This window comes from Lissotriton vulgaris, chromosome 8 (genome assembly GCF_964263255.1).
Source record: "Lissotriton vulgaris chromosome 8, aLisVul1.2, whole genome shotgun sequence".
NCBI classification, from domain to species: Eukaryota; Metazoa; Chordata; class Amphibia; order Caudata; family Salamandridae; genus Lissotriton; species Lissotriton vulgaris.
Genome location: NC_141696.1, coordinates 742999173 through 743024425, shown reverse-complemented (window position 1 = coordinate 743024425; position 25253 = coordinate 742999173). Strand labels below are relative to the sequence as shown.

At 42.8% G+C, this 25253-nt stretch overlaps 1 protein-coding gene across 1 annotated transcript in view; it reads left to right on the top strand.

Moving 5' to 3' along the window:
- The first annotated feature begins 214 nt into the window (after nt 1-214).
- Nucleotides 215-25253, top strand: part of DNAJC3 (DnaJ heat shock protein family (Hsp40) member C3) — a 251087-nt gene continuing 226048 nt past the window's right edge. The window contains exons 1-2 of the mRNA XM_086934645.1: nt 215-394; nt 18343-18453. Of these exons, the coding sequence (XP_086790771.1) occupies nt 313-394; nt 18343-18453 (193 nt within the window). The 5' untranslated portion in view covers nt 215-312. The remainder of the gene's footprint in view (nt 395-18342; nt 18454-25253) is intronic.

Here is a 25253-nt window from a genome sequence, read left to right as displayed (position 1 = left end):
CTCGTATGCTCCCTCCCACCTCCTCTTGCTCGGGCCTGCTCGCTCCCGCCCTCTCGGCCCGGCCGGCCAGTGACAGCCCAGGCCTCTTCCAGAGCCTCCACGTTCTCCTAATGAGACCGAGAAAGGGCGGGGTGGCATAGCCGTCCCCAACCAATCAGGGCCGCCCACGACCCAAGTAGTACACAAAGTTTCTCTCGAGTTTCAAGGTAGTCTCAGCACAGCTGGGTAGGAAGTCGGGGCGCGTGGTCGTGACACTTCATAGCACTTCGAAAGGAAGGAAGATCGGGGTCGGTGACTGCAGACGACAGCAGCATGGTGTCTCCCAGCGCCTGCGCCAACAGGATTCTCTCCTTCTTTCCCTTCCTGCTTGTGCTGTTCGACTTGCAGTATGAAGGTAAGAATGCGGGGGGAGCCATGTGTACCACAAGATACTGTGAAATGCACATATTTAGTTCTTCGGAGTAGAAAACAAGGAACATTGCCACAGTATTTAAGCGGGTAAGACACAAGACCGTGACATATGTCCGAGGAGATTGACCCCCTCCCTCTCTGTGTTCCCACCAGCCCGTGGAAGTGCAGTAATAAACAAGCATTTGCAATGCAGCATGTCTCGCATTTACCCGAGTTTGAGCTGTTGGCATTGTAAATGGCAATTCTTTTTGTTTATGTTTCAAAAACCCAAACATAAAAGGCATTGTCATTTACAATGCCAATAGCTCAAACTCGGGTAAATGCGAGACCTGTTGGATTGCAAATGCTTGTTATTTATATTCTGCAAGCGTGCCAGGCTTCTGGTAAGATGATGTATGGGGCAATCGTCTGGTACGGGCTGATGGGATATAAATGAAACCAATTAAGGAAATGTCAAACATAATTAATAAAACTGATTTAAGTTGCAAAAACGCTGTCTGCTGAGTAATTCTCTCTCCTGGTCTTTAGCGCCTTTCAATTAGGGATCTGAAAAGGGACCTTGGGAAGAGGGATACTCTCCGACCACCTGCTCTTGGTTTGGTCACTCAGAAAGGGAAGCAAATAAATGCGCCTGTCGATCTGCCGCCTGGGAAAAAATATTTATTGCCAGCTCGCCAACTTTCTGAAATACAGTTGGACATTTACATATGCACTGGTACTGAGGCTCGCCACTGGCAGCCTAATAGACCACGTGAGCAAAGTTAAAAGAAAAAATGGGAGAGAGCGGCGCCTGCTTAGGGGACGCTGCGCTTAGTATTAAAGTAAAAAAAATGCAACTGAGCGCGGTGTCCCTTAAGCGGGCGCAGTGCTCCACATTAAAGTTAGCAAAACAAAAACAACTGAGCGCGGTGTCACTAAATCAGGCCCCGCCATCAGCATTCAGATAAAATAAAAAAAAAAAGCAGCTGCCATTGTTCCCTGTGTCATTTAAATAAAATAGTGCTCATCCACTTATAATGCAGACCGGGTAACAAGCCAAGTAAGGTCCAGCCATATTGGGCGGTAACCAACGGAGACAAGGCGGTACCAAGGAAGGACTAACAAGCCTTTCTACGAATCAGAAGCCAGCATTTAGGAAGTACAACAACACAAGCCAATGACAAATATGGGCGGAGAGTGTGCAAAGCTTCCACAGCATACTCTACTACAGCATGCCTCGCAGAGCAAGCAGTGCAGGCGCTAGGCCGCTAGGCTCAACCTAAACAGTATGGAAACTGTGATGCTGTGCGCAAGGGGGTGGGGCGATTGAGCGTGTGGGCATGGTTAAAAAACAAAAATATTCTGTAACTTTTTGTGGTTTTTGACCCTCATACCCCCCCCCCCCCCACGCTTGACCACAGACTGGTTCTCACTAACACCAAAGTGTCATGGGCGGTTGTGGACTCTATGTTCACTGGGCGGGTTGCTTCTCTTATTTGTCAGGTAGCAAGAGGATTTTCATGATGTTTCTTAACATAACCAATGTAACCAATTAAAGTTAAACCCTGACAAGACCGAATTGGTCCTTCTCGGCAAAAGCCAGCTATTCTGGGGCCCGCATTATTGGTCACCAGAACTCGCCCCCCCCCACCCCTTCCAGCTCGGTCAAAAGCCTGGGGGTGCTTATTCTAAAGCCTCAAGTGAACTCGGTTGTGTCCACATGTTTTTTCCAGCTCCGCAAGATAAAAAAGATAAGTCGGTTGCTCACCCAGTCAGCCTTGATCCAGGTGGTGATGGCCTTGGTATTGTCACACTTAGACTATGCCAACGCCATCTATCTGGGTCTCTGTTGCACTTAGCAAACGCCTGCAGATGGCCCAAAATCAGGCAGCCAGACTTATATACCGATTGCCGCGCTGGCAGCCAGCCAGACCTCTATTGAGACAACTCCACTGGCTCCCTATTACCCAACGTATCACATTCAAAACGGCTTGCATTACCTTCAAATCTGTATATGCTCGCAGTCCTAAGTTCATTCATGACCTCCTGCCCAGATACACTCCTTCCCGTAGAGTACGCTCTGCCTCTCAAAACCTCCTTATTGTCCCTCACTATAAGTTCCAACACAATTGAGGGCGAAGGATTGTCACCCTCGCCTCCAAATTATGGAACTCCCTTCCTTTGGAAATTCGCTCTTGCCCCAACCTCCTGCCATTCAGGAAACATCTCAAAACTTGGCTGTTTGTCCAGACTCTTGCCTAATTTTTCTGTAAGCCTTCGAAGTTGCAACTTCATAGCCTCCGTTGGTCAGCGCCATGAAACCTATGGGTGTACGAGCGCTATATAACACTTGCTAAGATAAGATAAGATCTCCTTGATCGGAAGTCCCTGAGAATGGCCAGGTTTTGTTTTCTCCCCCCCCCCCCCCCCCCACCCCCCACCGATTTACCATTGTTTTGTGAAACCGATCCTTTTATTCACTCAGTTAAACACTGGCCACTGGACATGTATCCAGTCTAATTCAATTGAGTTCACTGTGAAGCTGAACCACCATTATAGTGTAATGTTAGAAACGACCTACATAACTTTTTTGACTTGAGAGAAACGTAGTTACTAATGTAAACGCCTCCCTTGTTCAGATGTATTTTTGGGATCACTGCATTAGCAGTCCTCCTTTCCTAATTTCTCCAAGGTGGCAGTTTAGGTTAATGGCTACCTGCATAATTTGGTTTCACCGTGCATATGACAGCTTTAACTCAAGATGTGACAGACTCAGCCTTTTTGGCGTGGCTGAAATGAGTACCATTTGGGTTGGGTTCTCCTCACACTTTTGTAGCCCTGCGAAAACGTGCTGCGCTATTTGAAAACAGTTATTTTATAGTGGCCTTCACCTTCGGTGACCAATGTTTCATATGGTCACAGCTGACAACTGGAAAACCTGTTTTGAGGCATTTGTTAATTTGACACATCCTATCTATTTAAGTGCTTTTTAATAGATGTCAAACATTTTCACTGTGCCACTGGATTAAAGCTATCCTGGCAGATGCTTGGTGCAATCCCGAAACCAGTCCTAGGATGCTTGTTTCGGGACCAGGGAGGACCTGGCTTGGCAGTATGGGCTGGACTGTTCTCATGAGGCACAGGACCAAGACTGATTTGCATATGGCCTGGTCTAAACTGGGGTGGCATGGTGACGAAAAGAATGATGGATATAATCCAGATCTCTTGACTGGGGGTGAATATTTTGATTTGTTCTGCAATCCGTCCATCCATTGTGTGTCTTTTGCTTTCTCGCATTAAGTACACCAGGTATGCCCAGATGTGGATCCCGGGCTCAATGTGCCACTGAATTCAAGCTTTCCTGGCTGATGAGGGGTGAAACCCCGAAACCAGTCCTAGGATGATTGTTTCCGTTCCAGGGAGGACCTGGCTTGGCAGTTTGGTCTGGATTGTTCTCATGAGGCACAGGGTCAAGACTGATTTGCTTATGGCCAGGTCTAAACTGGGTTGGCATGGTGAGCAAAAGAATGATGGATTTAACCCAGATCTATTTTCTGGGGTTGACTATTTTGGTTTGTACTGCTTTCCGTCCATCAATTGTGTGTCTGAAAAATTGGTGCGTCGCAGCAGTAAAGTGAATAGAATGTACTAGTGGGGCCAGCCTTGGGCTATGACGACTTGAGGCACTAACATCGACGCAAGTTAGATTTAAGAGTTTTTCACCTTTTAATAATATTTTAACCAAATAAAGTGTTGCCAAATATGAGACTTTCATTCGATTGAGTCTTTGAAGTTGGTAAGACTGACTGACGTCCAAAGTTTACACTCACTCATAAGGAGTGAAACTTGATGTATGTAGATGTGATGCTGGCTGGCCTGCCCCATGGCAGTGCAAACCTTTTGTATCTGAATGATACTGCCTTGGGTTTCCAAGTTGTCACACGAACATTGTACACCTGAAGAAATTTGGGTGTTTTTGAGGCTGTATTTGATAATTGATTTTTTTTTAATGGGCAAATAATTGTGTTGGACTATTGCCAAATGCAGTGGTATTTGTTGTTGTGCTTTCTCTCTAAACTTAACACATTTGGCACTTTTCAGTACGCAATCGACAGCGAGTTTCAGAGTATGGGAGGAGGAAATTGTACTTGGCATCAGCGTGTCTTAAATAGATTACAAACATACGCTCAGAACTTTACTGGTCATTGTATATTGCACAATTTATATGCTGCCCGTCTACTTTGTTTACTCTGCTGGCTCATGTGGCTCTCCTAGCATTCAGTCTATGATCGGTCGTATCATGCTTCTTCTCAACACTGCTTTTTAATTTCTTTTTATTCCCTCTAACTTGTTTCAACTTTCCCTTGTATCCCATACATAGTGTAGATTTGGCCTTCCTCTCTCACAACACCTCAAAGGGCACTATCAGCAGCAACTGTATCATCCAAATGCTTTCTCCAATCTCTCTTTTCTCTCGCCCTATCACAGTATTGTCCTTGTGTGTGCTGGGCTTGAAAAATCCCAAAAATTGTACTAGTCCTGCAGGACTAGTACCTTAAAAAATGTCCTCGACCTAACTGCCACCTTCTTGACCTCCGTCTCTGAAACCAGAGCAAATGTGACAAGATAACAACATTTAAAGGCATCTCTAGTGCTCATTAACTTTGTGAGCAATAAAAATGCCTTTAAATCTTCTCTTGTCACATTTGTTCCATTTTCACAGACAGAGGACAAAAGTTGGTTTGTTTTCCTACTCGCCAGAAAGGGCGAGTAGGACCTAAAAACAGCTCGACCTTGTTAAATTTAGCTCGACTATGCGAGTGGTCGAGTGGAATTTTCGAGCCCTGGTGTGTATTCAACCTCTCCACTATGTCGTTAGTTCTGGGGTGCCCTAGTGCAGCCAGGTGTTCTGTGCCATTACCTCTGTTATCATTTGCTTGCCATTAACTGTCTACAGTTACGTTTTGCAGTGTTATCGGAAAGATGCACAGTACCAAGAATGAACCTGCACTTTATGTCCTGAAGGGGTCCAAGATTTTCAAGTGTGCTATTTTTTTTTTTTTTTTTGCTACGTACTTCAACTTTGCTAGTGGCGCTATCAGAGAAAAAGGGTTTTAAGGAATAGTGTATATATATGTGTGTATGTGTGTGTGTGTGTGTGTATATATATATATATATATATATATATATATATAATACCAAGTAAGCTTTTAAATTGTTTTATACTCTCCTTCTATTACTCACTAAAAGCATAATATTTATTTTATGACTGTTGTAATCATTATATTACTTTTATGATATACTAGCAGCCCGCCCCGGCGTTGCCCGGGGCAGAAGGGGGCTGGGGACAGCATCGCAGCAGGAGAGGCGCAGCAGACCGGCCGGGAGCAGCAGAGCGTACTTACAGTGTTTCCTTGCTCCGGTTTTGTTGCTCCTGGCCGCTTCTGCCCACGCTCGTGTTAGCTGTTTCCCCCGACGTCCTGACTTTGAGTAAAAGGCTTGCGAGCACTCATGGCCCCCGCCCGTCCCTCCGCCCGTCCCTCGGTGCGCACCCGCGGCTGCTTCACTTACTTCAGCCGCCGCTCCTCCCTGCGCTGCTGAGTTTACTGCTCCACTGCTCCTCTGCTTCTCGTCGCTCCTCACCGCTTGTTCGCCGCTCTTCCCTGCCAGTCCGCAGCTCCGCCCCGCGCTCATGTCCGCCGCTCTTCCTCTTGAACGCCGCTCCTCCCCGCGCTCCCGATGTCATCACGCACGTGCTACTTGCAAGGGCCTACTTTTTTTTTTTCCAAAATTTTTAAAAGAACGAATACTTTTATTTTTATATAGCCTATGTCCTTCTGCTTGCCCTGAGGTTTTCAAAGATGTCTTGGGTGTTTGGATTGGTGGTGTACTTTTCGAGTTTACCTGGCTCAAAGGACACAGTTCTCTCTTTATAATAGTAGTATAGATAGCACATGTACAATGCATTGTTTTTAGGCTTCAGTGGGAGGGAGTTGTAAAAACCAAGAATACAATTGAATGAGACCATCCTCATCACCGTTGTTTACTGTAAGAATTACTTGGTCTACTTACTCAGTTCTTCTACAACTCTCATCCCTGGTATCTCCTTATACTTTCCACACCTGGGAAAGTGCCACTGCCTTTCACATTTTACACATCCCTTTTTTTGCTGGATAGACAACAGAATCCGCTAGGTGCTTGTCACTGCCACAGTAGTATAACAATATGTTTTGGGTCCTGCTCAATTCTCCTTTGTGGGCCTTCCCTTTCTTTACATTCCATTTACTCCCAAAATCGATTGCACATTTGATTTCTGTAGTACCCACCTCTGATAATCTAAAACAAAGTGAGTACTATTTGGCTTTATTCATGGCAAGGAAATTGCACACCAAGCAGTCCTAGATGATCTTCGCTGTATCTTAGATCATGGGGACAAAGCTGCCTTAATTTTATTGCCATAAATTTGACTTTTGACACTCTTCACTGTGACTTTCTTTGCCTGTTTCACCACTGTATTTATGCCGAAGCTCTGCCTATCTTAACTTGGTCTTTTCTGAGAGATGCCAAAAAGCTTTTCCCTCTCCTTTTCAATCTTCAGTTTGACCGCCTCCTTGTGTGGTACCTCAGAGATCATCTTTTAGCCCAACTCATCTTTTACGTTGTTCCTCTGGTTTCTCTATTAGTGTCCTTTGGCTTCCGTTTAATATCATTCACTGATGGCTGTATGTTTGCTGCAGCTACTTCGATGAGCACTAATTTTCTCAAAGTAAACAATAAGAAGACTGACTTTCAAAGTTTTTGGGCTGCTCCTTCAATTTGGACCTGGGAGTGGTGACCATCTAGCCAGTTACTCTTCCTACACCTTCAGCCTCCACTCAGAATGTACATATTTTGAGAACTCACTCGTGTTAAGCCGGTTAACTAAGTATCTTAGATCTGCCTCTTCCTTATTAAAATTTTGCTTAAAGTTCGTACTCTTAAAACCGTGATTGGTCTACAATTTGTAGTGTATGCACTCATTCTTTCTGGGCTACTGTAATTCCTTCCTTCTATTTTGAGCTTCCTGCCGTATTTTCAGCTGATTCCAAACCCTGCTGCTTGCCTCATCATTGGCCTTCAGCCTACTTTCTTTGTCTCACACCATCTCAAACCTCTTAGTTGGCTCTCTGAGGCAAAACACTTTTTCTTTCAATCAGTCTGCATTTGCCGTCATTCGTCATCAGTTGGAAAATAGTTTTTATCGGGTAAAACAGTGACTTGGCATGTAGGCACATCATATCTTCACGTGACGCCCTAGCTCATTCAACTTGAATTCCCGTGCCAATGTCATGTCCTCCATACTGATTACATTTGTCATAATGCCCTACACATGAACGAGAGTAGCCGTCCTCCTAGATCTGTCCTTAAGTATTAGCTCCACTTCATAATTTTTTTTTTTTTTTTAGTTTTATATAACGCGAACTTGACTGAAGGTGTCCAAGCTCTTCACATGAGCACCAGCTGCGTTACAGATAGACACATTCATTTTTTTTGTTAGGTACGGGTAGATTAAGTCCTCTGCCCAGAATCACAGGATGTTGAACGTCTCTGCCGAGACTCTAACCCTGTTCCCCAGCTTCGAGGTCGGCCGTTATATCCGTTAGACGACATACTCTTCCCATTAGTTAAGATCTAGCACTCTCGATCGCTGTAGCTAGTTATAATGCATGCCGTGCTGGTTAAATGATTTAGCAATGGTTGCCAGACATTGCTTGAAATTTTTTGCATTATTGAGGTATGTCATATATTACCATTCCTAGCACTATCCATAATTTAGTGTACCATCTCAATATTGATTTGGGGTTCTGTCATTTTCGAATTGGGGGATTTCAACGTTTTTATCCTCTGTAAGGCGATGGCTCAAAAATGTTCACTGCACCTTAGACCTATGTATTGCTCTTTTGCCTTGTATGCTTAGCAAGATCACATCTGCTGTAACTGTATTGGAAAGCTCACCATTTGTTTAATTTTGGTAAGAACATCTTTACAGAAGTGTCTGGTTCTTGACCATCAAATATGCAGAGATGGTACCTCTAAATTACCACATCTCCAACACTCTCTCTTGACATTAGGATCTAGTTGTACATTCATTTATCAGTTTATTCCCTGTTTATAACATATTTATAATGCCAATGATAGCTACTGACTGCTTGTCACACTCCTTATTATCTGTTCTTTCCCATGTTTCCTGGATTTTCCATTTGGCTCTTTTTTCCTTCCTTTAGTCATCTGTACATATTGGATAATATCTGCATAGTGCCTGAGTATTTTGATATAAACGCCTCAAAGTCAGTAAGATATCTTGTTGTTATAGGTTTTAAATCTGTTGCTTTGCCCAGTCCCTTACCTGAGCTTTGGTTAATCTGTAATTTTCATTGAGGGAAAACTCTACATTTTTAAAAGGATTTTTGCCTAAAAACACATATATAAGTGATGCAGTATGGTATGCTAATCAGGGCCCCGAACAAAGTGGATACAAAATGGGTACTCGCAAATTGCGAATGTCTTCTAGGCCCATTGGAATATTTGGGAAGGCATTCCTTAATTGCGATTCACAATTAAGGAATATATATGAATCGCAATTATTATTGCGAGTCCTACATACATAGCATATTGCGAGTCCATAATTGCGATTCACAAAAAAACGCTATTAGGGACTCACAATAAGTCTATTTCAAACATATGCCCCTTAGTGTCTGTGTTTCAAAATAGTTCATATTGGATAGTTGTCAACCAAGGTAGAACCGCCTATTAGACTGTTTAGAGGTTAATATTGGATAATGGCTGGATAAATACATTAATGGATCAGAGTATTGTATTCTGTGCTTGGACGTGTGTGCTGAATGACTGCTCTGTGTTTTGTTCTGCTGGTCTGCTGTGTTCATTGTTGTGTCCTGTGGCAGTTCAGTTTTGAGGCATCGTGGACACGTTGTATGGTTTTGATGCAATCGTTGATTATGCTGTGTAGGTTGGTGAGAGGGCATGGCTGTGCTGTTGAGTTGACAAAGCTTAGCTATCTATGTGGCTTTAGGCCATGGAGTGTTTCTAATGTGTTTTTGTTCAGATAGATTAATTATGCAGCATGAATATATCTGGTAGTGTGAAAAAGGTTGCACTGTTGAATTATTTTGCAAGTTTTGAGATAGCGTCATTGTCTCGTCTATGCTGTATGTATGCACTCTTATGTGTTCGGTTGGGGGCACTGTAGATGTTATGATTTTTAAGAACTATCTCAGGAGCTACGTAACTGTATCCATGATGATCATCTTGCAAGATGCACACCCAGGAGGCAAAAAACCCAAGGGGCAGGCTGGGGCTTGCCGGAAGAGAATAAGAGCGGGTAGAAGGTGGGCACAAAGCAGAAGAGGGTGGGACCAAGAAAGATACAGAGACTCAGCAGAGGAGACCGTGGGAAGGATCGGAAAGAAAAACCAGCATTGGCAAAGCCAATAGTTCTCGCCTATATAAGAGCTATCTGCTTCGGTAATTTGGTTTTGCCATGTTGTACAACAATGTGGCTGCTGTTCAACATAGCTAAAAGTTAGGGGAGTGTCCTAGAGTGGGGAGAGTAGTGTTGTAGACTACATTTGTTGGAGTAGGGGGACTAGAGTATCATAGATGGGACTAGAGTTCAGTGGTAGAGAGTGTCATAGAGTGCAGTGTCAGAGTGCAGTGGGGTGGAGTGTAGTGGATTGGATTGGAGTAGATTGGGTGGATTGGATTGGGGTAGAGTACTTTGCATTCAGTGGAGTTTGGTGGATTGGAGTGGGTGGACTGAATGGGGTGGATTGAAATGGGGTGAGGTGGATTGGTTTGGATTGGGGTTGATTGGATTAGAGTAAGGTGGCTTGGAGTGAGGTGAATTAACGTGTACTGTAGAGAGTGGATTAGACTGGAGTTGGGTGGGGTGGATTGTATTGGAGTGGGGTGGAATAGATTGGGGTAGAGTGGGTGGATTGGAGTAAAGTGCAGGGTGGACTGGATGGGGTGTATAGATTGGGGTGGTCTGGAGGGGTGTGGGGTGAAATGCAATGGAGTGGGGTGGATTGGAGTGGAATAGATTGGATTGGTGTGGGGTGTACTGGATTGGATTGAGGTGGGGTGGGGTACATTGGGGTGGGGTACATTGGCTTTGGCTGGATTAGAGCAGAGTGGATTGTATTGGAGCGGGATGGATTGTATTGGAGCAGGATGTGTTGTATTGGAGCTGGCGGTTTGGAACAGGCAGATTGGAGCAGGGCAGATTGCGTTGTATTGGAGCGGGACAGATTGCTTTGGATTGGAGCGGAGCAGAATGCATTGGATTGGAGCGGGGCAGATTGTGTTGAATTGGAGCAGTGCAGATTGTGTTGGATTGGAATGGGGCAGATTGGAGTGTGTGGGTTAGGAGGATTGATGTGTGGTGGACTGGAGTGGTTTGTATTGGTTTGGGGTGGATTTGTGTGAGGTGGGGTGAATTAGAGAAGGGTAGACTGGGGTGTACTGCATGATTATGTGTTAAAGCATCATTTCAGAAATTACACATACACAATATCGCTTTACAATACAATAATCCTCCTCTTTTGAGAACAGCGCCCACAATCAAAAATCAAAGAATACATGAGTGCAAAGTGAGAAAGAAGACTTGCCAAAATAAAAGCTAACTATAGAAAATAAATCTTTGCAGTTTTGTTTTCCTGCTGGGCAAGTTTTTGCCAGATACAGGCCTTCTGTTTGCAGGGCACTAAAAGTTAAAAAGAACAAAATAGTACCTCATTCACAGGAGCAGTGGACGACGGTACATTTCACTGTGCATGAAAATGTATGTGTCGCAGGTGTTCCTTGGGTATTTTGCCACTACTTATCTGTGATTATACTATGTGCTTCACATACCACTTGGATATGAGAGAGTGTGTATTATTCCTTTTCCGAAACAGGGATTTTATATGGGCTGGAGGACAGATAGGATCATCTGTTCCATCTACACAATCCTAAGACCTGGGGGAATTTGTCAACCCTGTTAAAGTTCAATTATGAATTTCCTCTGCATTCCTGGGTAGGTATTTTTACCTGTTGATGTTTGGGAGCGTGGCATCAAGGAACGTCTGCAAAAACATGACAGCACACTTTGTGACTCCGCAACCGCACCCTGGTAGCTGCCCGAGGCCAAAAGGTGCAGTGAGCACAACACCTGCTCATGAGTGGGAATGAAACTGCTGTGCAGGGTACTGCTTTTAAGATGCGTTTTAAGTAATTCAATCTAAAATCACTGCACTACTTAGCATGTATTTTTCAAGGATTTTCTACTCTGTCTGTTGGAAAATGGTAAGCCTGGTTCAAAAAATCCTCTCCTGTTTCCTCCTTCTCACAATCACATAGAGTGCAGCCATTGTGAAAACTCATTCTGGGCCAGCTAATGTAGTTTGCACACAGTTACCACCTGAAAGGTATCCATGCAAAATTGATGTGTAAACAGCCATTTTTGCGACAAGTCACTAATTGCGACTTCCTCTAACATAGTGTTTGTAAATCGCTAATACCAATTCTGTATTTGCGACTCGCAGATATTGGTCACAAAAAATAGCTATTCGCAAATCAGTTGCATTATTATTTTTCGTTAGTGAATGACTTCGCACATGCCAAAACTCTACTTTTTCGGTTGCTGCCCTGTTTGCGAGCGATTTGTGAGTTTCAAATTGTTCGTACACCTGGGCCCAAATCCACCAAATGCTTCTGTGCAAAGTGCATCTTCAGAAAAAGGGCATCTTCAGAATTGCATACATTGTTCAATGTGTTTGATATAAATTGTATGTGTGTGTACGTAATAAATGAGTAGAGACCTGCCAACCTAAAAAAAATTCAGTATGAGAAGTGGCATGTTAATGTTATGTTAATAAAAAGCTTATTAAGCGCACTAACACCGATTGGTTTCCTGGCGCTGGAATAGACAGTAACATAACCGGGGACATGGAATGTAGGGTTATTGATAGGCTTGTCTGTAGAGCCAGGTCTTTAAGGCTTTCAGAAATGAGAAGAGGTCCTGGCAGGTCCGAATCTCAAGAGGGAAGGTGTTCCACAGACGAGGAGCCAGTGTGGCAAACCTGCAGCCGCCAAAGCGCTTGTGTTTGAAAGAGGGTATCTGAAGGAGGCCAAGATGGGATGAGCGGAGGTTGCGAGACGGTACGTACTTTGTGATAAGTTGGTCAATGAATTTGGGGCTTTTGCAGTGTAATGATTTGAAAATCGTGCATCCTGTTTTAAAGGTGTAACGCTGGATCACCGGAAGCCAATGAAGTTTCATAAGTAGAGGGGTAGCTGGTTGCCATCTGGGTTGATTCAGAATCAATCTGGCGGCATAGTTCTGCACCATCTGGAGGCATTTTGACAGTTAGAGGGGGCGGCCTAGGTAAATGGAGTTCGCATAGTCCAGATGGGACAGCACAATGGCGATCACTACCTGGGTGATTGCCTCCGGAGTGAGAAGGCGCCGAATCTTCCGGATTTTTCTTAGTTGAAAGAAACACTTAGAGACCACCTGGCCCACTTGGGCCTTCAGCGAGAGATCGCAGTCCACGGTGACCCCAAGTGTCTTTGCCGACAGTGAGGGGGTCGGGGCTTGACCCATGTCTGGCGGCCAGTAGTGGGGGCCCCAGTGTTTGACGCTGTCTCCCGTGAGAACTAGCTCAGTTTTTCCCGGATTTAATATCAAGTGGTTTTGGTCCATCCAAGCTTTGATGTTCCTCATAGTCGATTGAAAGTTCAAAATAGAGGTTTCAGAATTATCAATCGTGAACAGCAGCTGTAAATCATCTGCGTAGTTAAACACCATCACTTGCTCATCTCTGAGGGCCTGAATCAGAGGAAGAATGTAGAGATTAAACCGGTGAGGTGACAGGGAAGAGCCCTGTGGAACTCCACATGTGATGGACTGTTTGGTGCCGGCTAGCTCTCCAAGCCGAACTGCCTGAGAGCGATTCTCCAAGAAGGACATCAGCCAGCGGGCCGCAGTGCCCCGGATGCCGGCCTGTCCGACACGGTCGATCAAGATGGTGTGATTGACCGGCATGGCTATGAAGGAGTGGGGTATCGTGCCTAGAGCTACCTGAGAAGCACTGTGCCCTCCACAAATCTGGCCAGGTCCACTCAACACCAAAAAACAAATGGTAGCTGTGGCTATCACGATGTCCTGGGGCGTTTTCACACCCCTTAATGGGCATTTGCTGCTTAGAGCCTCCAAAAAAACAGCTGAAAGGCCACTCTGTGCTGTGCTTTCCAGCTGACTTTCTTGCCTTTGTGTGATTTTTGCTCCTGAACGGGTGACCGTGGGAAGGCAGCTAAAATCGTGTGACACACTGTGGCACTGTGTGAGTTGGCAGGTCTGTGAGTACCATCCAGTTGGGATCAAATATACATAGGGCCACTGGAATTATGCGATTGTGGACCTGTGGCATTTTTCGCATCATTATAGATTTGCAGTGTTTGCCACATAAACCATAATCTGCTGATTTTTACATAAAAAAGTTGTTTGTAGCACAAACAGTTCAAAAATTACTAAACGCACAGCCACACATGTTGTTGTGCAGTGGAAGGCTCTGCAAAGGTTGACTGGTTACCTTTCAGTTGCTTATTGATACATTTGGGTGTTAAATTGGTACTAATGAGGTACAACCAATACCAGTCTGTGTTAATAAACGTAAAAAGGAGAAAATAATGAAGTAATACTATCACAAAATGTGCCGAATTATGCCGCATAATTTGCCTTTTCTTGATGCATAATTTACTCAACCCTGGCACATAATTTGGCCTTCCTCTGCCGCATAATTCAAGTGCCCTGAATATAAAGGATAAAGTTGCCTTAATTGCACTCTTTGAAGGCTGCCTTTCAGTGTACATGTGCTATGGCCCAACCTGACAGTGCCACAAAATTGAGTTAAGGTTGCAATAAAAAAAAACATTTTCTAATTGGTAGAGCAGGTTTAATTTCTTCCCTTGTGAAATATGTAGGTTGAATTTAGTAATTTTTCATTGGTTGTGGGCCTTGGTTCATTAAGCCAAATTCGAGCTATACTTGAGCTTGTGAAGCTGACCTCTGGCCCTTCTGATTGTGGCTTTGGGTTTTTGGCTCGCAGCTTGGGCAGCCTTTTTGGCGGCAGCGGCTTTCGCAGATTTCAGCGACTTGACAAATTAGTTCCCTTCTATTCCAAAGACTAGCTCATTTGAAATGTTTCCTTTTTTGGCAAAATGTTTTTGATTTTAGCATCTTAAAAAAAAAACATATTGGTGAGCTAGTTCAACCACGAAGTATTTTTTTTAAAACCAGACCAAAACGAGCATTGACAAAGCCAAAAAGCTGGCAGCCAATTCCCGCAAATGCTCTTTTCAATACCAGATAATCTCCCTACCAACTTCGACCGACAAAAGAGTAGGGTTTTTTAATTTATAAGCCTCAGGAGCTGGTCTCTACTGAGTAATTACAGTTCCATCTTTTTAGGTCTCGCCTGGCAAAAGCGTTGTCGCCAGCGAGATCTATTGTTACTGACTTACCTCTCAAGGGAGACAAGAGATGGGCACGCGCAGGATGGACTGGAAATGTGGACGCACGCGCGAACACGTGCTAGCATCCACTGTGAGCTTTTGCAGTTAAGTTTCAGTTTCATTGTTAAAGATGTACAGCTGGCACCTGGCACTTGCTATCGCGTTAATGCCCGCCTTACCGTCTTTCTTTGTTGTGTAAGATTTACAGCCTGTACTTTGTTTGGCAGCGCACTTAAAATAAAATATGCCCCCGATGAAGTGGCCCGCAACGGCGGGACCACTCGGGACAGGCACTCACTACTGCCAGCGTGCAGCCCCACTCACCGGGCTGCTGTGCATAGACTCCGTTTCCTCTCTTCTCGGTGTCCTGCGCGGGTTTCCCATGCGACACCCTGCAGGGGCTTCCTCAGCATATGGGAGCCATGCAGAAACTATCCCTGCCTCTCCACTTCACCCGGGGCCCCTCCTGGGACCCGGGACTTCTCAGGACTTCGACCAGGTCCCAGGGGCAAGGATGCCTGACTTCTGGTTTCGCCCTCCGGGCCGCAACAGTGATTTTCAGAAGGCAGAACGCGCCTAAAAATACATTAAATGTGGCCATGGCACGGGGTGGACACCTGCTATAAATGCGGTCACAGCGGGGTAATCCCTACAGAGCCGCTCTGCTGGGGCAGGAGGAGCCGCTGCCCAGCCAAGAACCGTACCCAGGTAAGCAGGAGGTGGAAGAGTCTCCTGTAGAAGTGATAATGGTAGGTGTAAAACAGATTTTTTAAATGTAACAGCTGACCATGCCTGTCGGGGGATGACTTTGGCCCTTGGGCAGCGAAATAAAATGATAAAATGAAAAAAATCTGTCGCTTCTCACCTATCTCTCCGCATGTGTCTGTCTTCCCTATCTCTCGCTCAACTGTCTAATATTCTTGTGTCTACCTCATCTTTCCATACACCCTTCTCTAACCTGTCTTGATTGTACCTCTCTCACATTCTCAACATACTGTTCCTATCTCTACATTTATACAGTTCCCCCTATTAACCTCAGCTCTGTGCACACCTCACACTTTTCTCTGCACATCACTCCTCTGTTTCTGTCTCACTTCTTAATTTTCACAAAATCTTCTACTTGGTTACCTCCTCACTGACTGTCTATACCTCCTCACTGACTGTCTATACCTCCTTTCTGACTCTCTCATTCCTCTTTTTATCATTCCCTATCTCCGGTCTGCTGCATTTCTGTTTGTACTTCACTCCTCTTTTACTACCTCACCTATGTCTACTCCACCTCAACTACTATCTAACCTCTGAATTTATGTCACCTTTTGTGTTACCTTGTTACGAGCTGGTGATTTATTTTATTTTTACTCCGAGCATTTGCGTTGATTTGAGGACTGTATTTACAGGGTGACAGTAGAACAGGTTACAGAAGATGAGTGTCAGTCCTAAGTAGGAAGAATTGACATTTGTGATAGCGCACCCTACTATGAATTAAATCGCCTCTTGGAGCTTTGGCATACAGCTGAGGCTAGACCTACAGAAGAGCAGCTTGCTGCACTTCCTGTATTCAGAATCCTAACACTAACCCACTCTCTCTTTCTCTTGGACGGGTTATTTATATATCAAATGTCAAGTTCGCTTGTTATTTTGGAATTATTATTCTCTTTTTTTTTTTTTTTTAACTCTTAAAACAATTTTCTAGGCGCAGCAATGGTGGGCTCCTTTTTCCAGGACCCAGGGTAACAACACACAGATGTGTTGGCGGCTGTTCTTCCCATTCACAGCGCCGATACAGGGACTGTTTCCAATTTGAGGATGGAGGGGATGGCCCGGAGTCCAGTGCTATGACGGGACATTTTTGCAATTCAAATGCTGCAATCTTTCCGACCTCTGCACAGCCTCCTTCCACTGGGAAAAGCTAGGACCCCAATTCAGTGACACCACAGGCTTGAAATGGTGAAATTTCTCCAGATCAGGGGGTTTGGTGAAAACTTGTGGCCCTATAAAACAAGCATTTGCAATGCACTAGGTCTCGCATTTACACGAGTTTGAGCTATTAATAATATAAATGACAATGCTTTTTATTTATGTTGTAGTTTTGAAAACATAAATAAAAGGCATTGTCATTCACAATGCCAATACCTTAAACTTGTGTAAATGCGAGACCTATTGCATTGCAAATGATTGTTTTGTTCTCTGGTTGGGCAGAATTTTGCAGAGTTCTCCAAAGTTTTGACATTTTGTCACAGTTGGGACATTATTTATCTACTAACATTTAAAAAAAAAATTATATAAGAGCCAAGGATTCAGTGGTCGTCACTCTTTCAGGAATTCTAGGAACATGAGTTAATAGCACCAAGGGATTCTTGAATCTTTTTTTTTTGTTGAAAACTTTTATTGTTACTTCAACCAGTTACAAGTATGGGCCTACAACCACCAGAGCTGGCTGCTAATCAGTTTCATCACAGCAAGTCAGTTAGGACACGACTCGGCAGTTTGGAAGCGAAAGTACCACAGATTCGGTTAAAACTGGCTATTATGCATACCATGCGAATGACAGCATTCTAAAGGCTCCATTTTACAATATAAAAATAGAAGGATCAGGTGCCATACAATATCACAGTCGCATAAAGGGCGGGAAAAATAGTAGGATTTCCACAATTAGATCAATCTCATTTAGGACAGTGGCGCTAAGGCATACAATTCAGGATAAAACAAGCATACAATCGCAATTCGCACCAGGTAAGCGCCCGCCCAATGATACTGAAATACCGTGAAAAGTATAGGCACAGATAAGAAAAATCGATAATTGACAGAAGAGTGGACCCACTACGCTGACCCAAAAAAGGAAGAAGCGAAAGAAAAGGCAGAAGGAAGGATACGAAAGAGAAAAAAGGCCATAGAAACAATAAAGGCAAAACATTGTCATTTCCTCTCCTTCGTTGAGAACCTCATTATCAGTGGTCTAATACTTAACAAATGCCTATTCACTAGCTAACAGAAGGCTTCTGGAAAGTTACAGCATCTGCTTTGGAAGTGAAAAGCATCTTGTTCAAGACAACAGTTTAATACAAAAACAGGCCTTTTAACCCTACCTTGTAAAATCAATGTTAATATGGCATCCGTGGTCAGGCTAACGTAAGTCAGTACATTATGTTACTTGATTTGTGTGCTTCCAATGCTTAAGTATGGTTACCTACTACCAAAATGTATTTATTATATGGGTTTTATTCATCATAAAATATTGCACTTTCCAGTTAAAATGCGTTTTTTTTCCAAATGAGGAAATTTACTGTTTTGACACCCTTGTGCACATTCATTTTAAAAATCACGTTGCTAGGTTCTCTTGCTACCTTACCTCCGATATATCATACAATAAAAATGACCTTTTTATCTTCACCATTGCAGGAGCAGAATGCGGAATAAATGCTGAAGTCGACAAACACCTTGAAATGGGCAAAAAGTTGTTGGCAGCTGGACAGTTGGCTGATGCCATTTCGCACTTCCATTCTGCTATAGGTCTGTATATCAAAACCTAAATCTGTTAATCTCTTTTTCAGTAGAGCATAGCCCACGTAAAGAATGTGACTTCTGTGATTGATAGTTTCTAAGTATGAAACATTACTGATTGAATGAAAATGGTGCTGCATCCGGTTCAGTATTGGTGAGTTCTCACAGGAGGTGTTTTAGTTCCCCCCTCACCCAGCTTTACTGGAGGGCCCTTTTCTAGGTATAAAAAGGCATCCATCTAATCATGTATTCAAGTTTATATAGTACCCACTAGTGCACTCTCAATCAAATTACCTATAAATTTGCCCTGCATGAGGCCCTAACGATTAGAATCCACATTTTAGATGGATTTAAGTATATTATGGAAAAAGGGGTTGGCTTGTAAGTGTGATTCACGTAGCAGCATGGTATTGTTATGTTGCTCCATTATAGCCAGGTAATAGTGAATGATGCAGTGGAGTCTCAGGTGTCAGAGAGGATGCGGTGACTGTATTTGCTGTGCTGGAAATATGTTAGTCAGGATGTAGTCGGAAACATCAGGCTCCCTGACCTCGATTAATAACTACACCAACGTTATGAAAAGCCACATCGATATTTGTTCTTCAGTCTTGCTGAGAGCGGTCTCGTTAGTAATATTAAAGCAGTATGTTCCAAGCACGTAGAAAATTATGAAATGTTCCCATACATAAATAAACAGTGGCAAAGCCAATATGTTTTTTGTGCTAAATTGTGGAAAGTGTTTGGTAACAGTTGGCACATGTGCTGCGCTCAGCTGCCCTAGATAGAAAATCCATAAGGAAGAAACGTCGTGGACTACACAGTATGCACTTTGAAAGGTAGGGGGCATTTCCTGGGCAGGCTGCATTAGCAGACTAAAGCATCATCCTCAACAAATATTAACATGAAATGGAGGTCGAAGATGAAGCTTTCGTTGTAAGTGATGAATTCAAAATGCATACCCACCCAAATATTGTTTTTTTTGCCAATGCAAAACAAATACTGGCCCTTTGACAATATTAGGAAAATATAGCTGTAAATCTAAAATATCATGGCAGCAAAGTGAAACATAATGAACAGCAATTAGTAAATAGCGCCAGATCGTTATTAGAAGCCAAGACTTCAAACAGCAAGCACTTCCTAAACTAAATAAATGGCCAATTGATAGATCATCATGTCAACAAAGTAAATGAATTAAGAGCACACACTACTAATTATAAGCTACAAGTCAGGTCGCATCTGCAGTAGAACACCAGGTTTTCTTGATTCCACCGTCATCTACCTTAATGGGAACACACATGGGACAGAGTAACAGTCCTCCAAATGCCATGGACAGCCCATTCAAGCAACGGCAAAGTAGTAAAAACACCTGAAAGTGAATGTCTGAGGCGATGCAGACTCAAAGCTCCCTTTTTTGTCTGTATTTCTTCAATTGTACTTTGTAAAATAATTGGTAAGTTGAGGACATCTATCAATACAGGTAAAGCTCCCTGTTTCGACACCTAAAAACAAGCACTAAAAAGGTCAGCAGGTCTGTGTCTTTTTATTTTTTTGTTTTGCAAAGTGTTTGGTAGTAGTTGGGTGACTTTGTGGTTGTTGCCTCCACCTGTCATACAAAGAAAATCCCATAATGAAGCAATATCTTGCTGTTACAACATTTAGGGAGCGATTCGCTGGACCGCTTTGATAAACCGATTGTATTGCTTTCCTTAAAGAGGACTGTTAAGAAAAGGAGTTAGAAGGTGCTGTTTGCACTGTGAGTGGTAAACGTAATAAACATACACAGCAAAATGCGTAGTAGATAATTTCGACAAAGGGCCACCATTTCAATTGCACCTGTAAAAAAAAAAAGAAAAAAGCTTGTAAGTGAACTTGTCTTTGATTGAATTAAACACAATGAGCTCAAAATCCAATAACCTCGTATTATGGCAGAAAAATAAAACCGTGAAATGTGCAAGTATGATTTGGGAATAATACATGTCTTTGTGAAATGCTAAGTCATATAAACAGTAGCACTTCTTAAACGAAAACAGCAAATAAATGTTGCTGTGTCAGGCAGTTGCTGTACGTTAAAAAACAAACAACTGTTATGCCTTAGAAAGGACTGTTTGATGTCCCATCACTGAAACTTCTGTGAAAACAAACAGATCAGTGTACGTTCTACAAAATGCAATAGCCTTGATGGCTAGCCTAGCAAATCTAAGCCATGGTAATCCATGAAAAATACATGCATGCCAGTATATGAGTCAAAAGTCATCTCATTCTGCACTTGAACATTTTTGAAGAATTGATGACATGATGTCTTACAGACAACTAAAGGTGTCTGTTATTAGAGCTAAATAGCATTAATTACGGTAGTAGGTCTGTCTTATAAATGAAAGTGATTTTTTTTCCATTGGTTGGCAGGTGTATGTATTTTTGTATGGATGGATGGATGCTTGTGAATGCAATAGTAAGTCAACCGTTGGATAAGTGAGTGTTTGGATGGAGGAGTAACTGACCAATTGCATGCATATGTAGGGAGTTCATATTTATATGGATGCATGGTGCTATGAATGGTGGTGGCTGGATTATTGTTGGGTAAATTGGTTACTGTATGATTAACTGATGAGTGACTGGGTGGATATTTGTATTTATTTATTTATTTCATTTGTATAGCGCAACAGCTACCCAACAAAGGGTTTCCCGGTGCTAAAGATCCAGTGATAGCTTTCGGGGCAAGGCATTTCAGATATTGAACAGCCATGTTTTTAAGGCTTTCCTGAATTTCATATAACTCGTCTCATTGCATAGTGCGTGTGGCAAAGCGTTCCAAAGTGAGGGTCCAAGAAACGAGAAGGATTTACCGCTCATGTGCGACAGTTTTATTTTGGGGATCACAAAGTGATTAGCTGTTGCTGATCGAAGGGTCCGGGAGGGATGATAGGGACGTACTAGATTTTGCTAGTACTTTGGGGCATTCTTAGTGGAGATCTTATGCATAAAGCATAGGGATTTAATTTTGATCTGATTCTCTATTCTCAACCAATGCAACTCTTGGATATATTTGGACGTTGATGTGTTAATGGGGATTTTCCACAACATTTTGCACTGCCTGCAATCTGCGGATTGTGGCCTTTTTTGCCCCTAAGTATAAAACGTTGCCATAATCAAGCCTAGATGTTATTAAGGCGTTGATGACTGTTTTCTTAGTGTGTTCCGGCAGCATCCAGCATATCTTTTTGAGCCATTTTAGTATTGCGAAGCAGGTGGCCGATGTCTTCACAACTTGCTGGTGCATATTCAGGGAATCATCAACAATGACACCCAAATTACGAGCCTGCGTGGCCGGAACCGGAAGAGTGCCCATTTCAGATGGCCAATGTTGGGGTTCCCAAAGCTCTTTATTTTTCCCCAGGACTATTAACTCGGTCTTATCACTGTTCAGTTTAAGAAAGTTTTCTTGCATCCACTCTGCAATCTTACTCAGTCCTAATTTTAAGGAGGAAGGATTGTCACGTTCCGCAGAGGAAAGAGAGAAGAGAAGCTGAGAATCGTCAGCATAGGAAAACATTTGCAATCCAGTCTCTTCTACTACTTTAGCAAGTGGGCTCATGTATATGTTGAAGAGCAGCGGGCTCAGAATGGAGCCCTGCGGTACTCTGTGTTTGAAAGTCAGGGTGTCTGAGCAAGCAGATTGTGAGAACTTGAAATGTACGATTTTCCAGCAGTGAATTAATCCAGTTGATGGCTGCACCACGTATGCCTATAGAGTGAAGTGTCCGCATGAGTACCGCATGAGACACCGTATCGGATGCTGCACAAAGGTCGAGCAGCACAAGGCCACTGTTTCTCCTCTATCCAACATGGAACGGATGTTCTCTGTTACACCCAGCAAGGTCGTCTCAGAAGAGAAGCCTGACCGAAATCCTGATTGATGGGAGGGCAACAGGTCGTGTGTGGTTATAAAGTCTGTAAGGGACAGATGAACATGTTTCTCTAATATTTTTGCAAAAATTGGCAAGAGGGAAATAGGCCGGAAGTTAGAGGGCAAATTAGGGTCAGCACCCGCTTTCTTTAACAGCGGATGAATCATTGCATGCTTCCATTCATCAGGCACGTAATTTTCCTGAAGTGATGCATTTAGAAGGTCGGTGATAATGGCCATAGCGCCTCTGCTGAGTTGTTTTAGAACTGAGCATGGTAAAGGATCTTTGGGCGAACCTGATTTAATAGTGTCAAGTAGCTCGCAAACTATGTCTGTACTGAGCTTAGGCCAGTTATCTAATACAATGGGAGGTGTCTCAGAGGGAGCAATCGGATCTAGTATGTCAGTATAATTGCTCGGTTTGGCAGATGGAGTATTTGGCAAGGTCATATTTGCCTGATTTTGTTCATGTTGTGCCAGTTCTATGCCCTGATATATTTTATCAACTTTATTGACAAAGAAGGTAGCCAGTAGATCACATTGTGTCTTATTAAGGTCTGGCGAAGGTTGTGTTGTATTTGAACCAGCCAACTCTTTAACTATTTTGAAGAGTGTTTTAGATTGATCCAGGGCCTCTGTAATTTTTGTACATACGAATTCTGCTTTGGCTTTTCCACACAACTTTTGATAGTTTGTTAGTTTTATTTTATAGTCCTTCTTTGCTTCAGAAGAATAGGTCTTCCTCCATTGACGCTCTGCGTTTTTACAGCTGTTTTTTTCCTGCTTTAGTGTCTCGTTAAACCACGGAGCAGGGGGCGATGATTATTGAGTTTTAACTTCGTTTTGGGCAAAGAAGAGTCAATGGCTGCCATGAGCCAATTTTGAACTGATGTGGAAAAATTTTGTACCGTTGACTTTGTGCAGGGAAGATGTCCTTCCAAAAAAGAGTTAAGACTAGAAATATCAAGTTTTTTCCATTTCCTAACAAATTGGGTAGGTGCCGGTACTTTGTCTTTATTTGACAATTCTACCTGGAGTGAAAATTTGACAAGAAAATGGTCTGACCAGGGCACGGGTAGGGCGGGATACGTAATGATGTCATTTATGTTGGAAAAGATAGGATCCAACAGATGACCGGCGTTATGCGTCAATCCCGAGTTCTTCAAGGTCAGATTAAGGGATGCTAAATCTTCTATAAGTTCCTTGGCAGTTGTGCATTCCTCTTTTTCCAAATGCAGGTTCATATCTCCAGTGATCGTGAAATTAGCAGTTTTCATTACTAAAGGGCCAATGAGTTCTGACATGTTTGTCAGCCAATTTGATGCCGCCCCCGGCGGTCTATAGATAAGCGCTCCTGAGAAGGTGTAATTCAGTGCAAGTGTAAGTTTAAAAATAGCACCTTCACAGCCAGCGCATGGGAGTCTGTTAATTTCACAGTTATACAATTTTAAATGAATGCAGTCCTCAGCCAGCGGTAGCGTTCTGCTAATAGCATTAAATACCAGTGCATTATATATATATATATTTGTGTGTATATATATATATATATATATATATATATATATATATATATATTCATTCCTTTCCGTTTGGTCCACTGGGCGGGCTGCCGGGTGCTCTATGGCGGTGCACACGGAGCACGGCAGAACCAAGCCGTGATTAATTTCAAATCCAGTTTCCCCGTTAAGGGAGTTGAGTCTCCATGCACTCCCAGATATTTTCTGCAATTACAGCCATACACCAATGTTAGTAGATCGGTTTTGGGTTTATTTCATTTCTCAGCAAGCCAGCAACACCTTGCGCGTTTCGGTCTCTACGGAGACCTTGCTGACAGGAAACCACCACTACATTTTTTTTACAAAATTTAAATAAAGAAAGAAACATTCTCTCTCTATGTCGACACTTCACTTCCTGTTAACGGCACAGGAATTATGGGACATGTAGTTTTTGTCCAATTATTTGAAACATGATGTTAACTTGTAATTTCAACATTGCACCATTAAATATGACATGGGAATCACAAAATAAATTTATACCCTTCAGTGGGATAATGAGTCATTGCCATAATTCAAACTTATTGTTCAATTTGAATCAAGCCCTCCAGTGGGCACACCTGCTTACATTTCAAATTACAACCCATTAGATTTCATTATATTATATCACATCTTCCCATGTACTATTCATATTTCTATTATTTATCCTATGCGTCTAAATAAGAGGAAAAGTTAAGTAAACAAAACAAATTTGTGCACTGAATTATTTCATATAACCGTTGAAAAATTATTAAAAAGTTATTGAGAGAGAGAGTTCATGTTCAGTTCATTAGTTTTGAGTTCAAAGGTGGCAATGTAGTTCCTCATCCAGGTTGTGCCCATGAGGATTAAGGGTGCGAAAGCTCATTATATGTTTTGATTCTTTCTGTCTCATTATTTTTTCACGATCCCCTCCTCGTTGATTTATTCCAACACTTTCAATTTCATAAAATTTTAGTTCTTTCCAATTTCTTTTGTGTTTTCTCTCCATATGTTTCGCCATTGCGTTACTTCTGTCATTATTAATTGTTGCACGTACATGTTTCAAAATGCGTATCTTAAGTTTTTTTTTTGGTGCTGCCAATATATTTCAATGAACACGGGCATTCTAAAACATGGATAACAAATTGCGTTTAGCAGTTGATCGGTTGATTAATTGTCCAAGTCTTATTTGCCAATGGTCACTTCCTTGATATTTTTGGCGATACAACAAACTTTGTAACCAGAGCATTTGTAGAAACCTTTGGGTTTATACCAAGCCTCTGGTTTCTTCTGATCCTGAAAATGACTGAAAATTAATTTGCCTTTTAAGTTCTTAGCCCTTCGATACGTTATATTTGGATGATCTCCCACAATTTCAGCTGTTTTTGGAT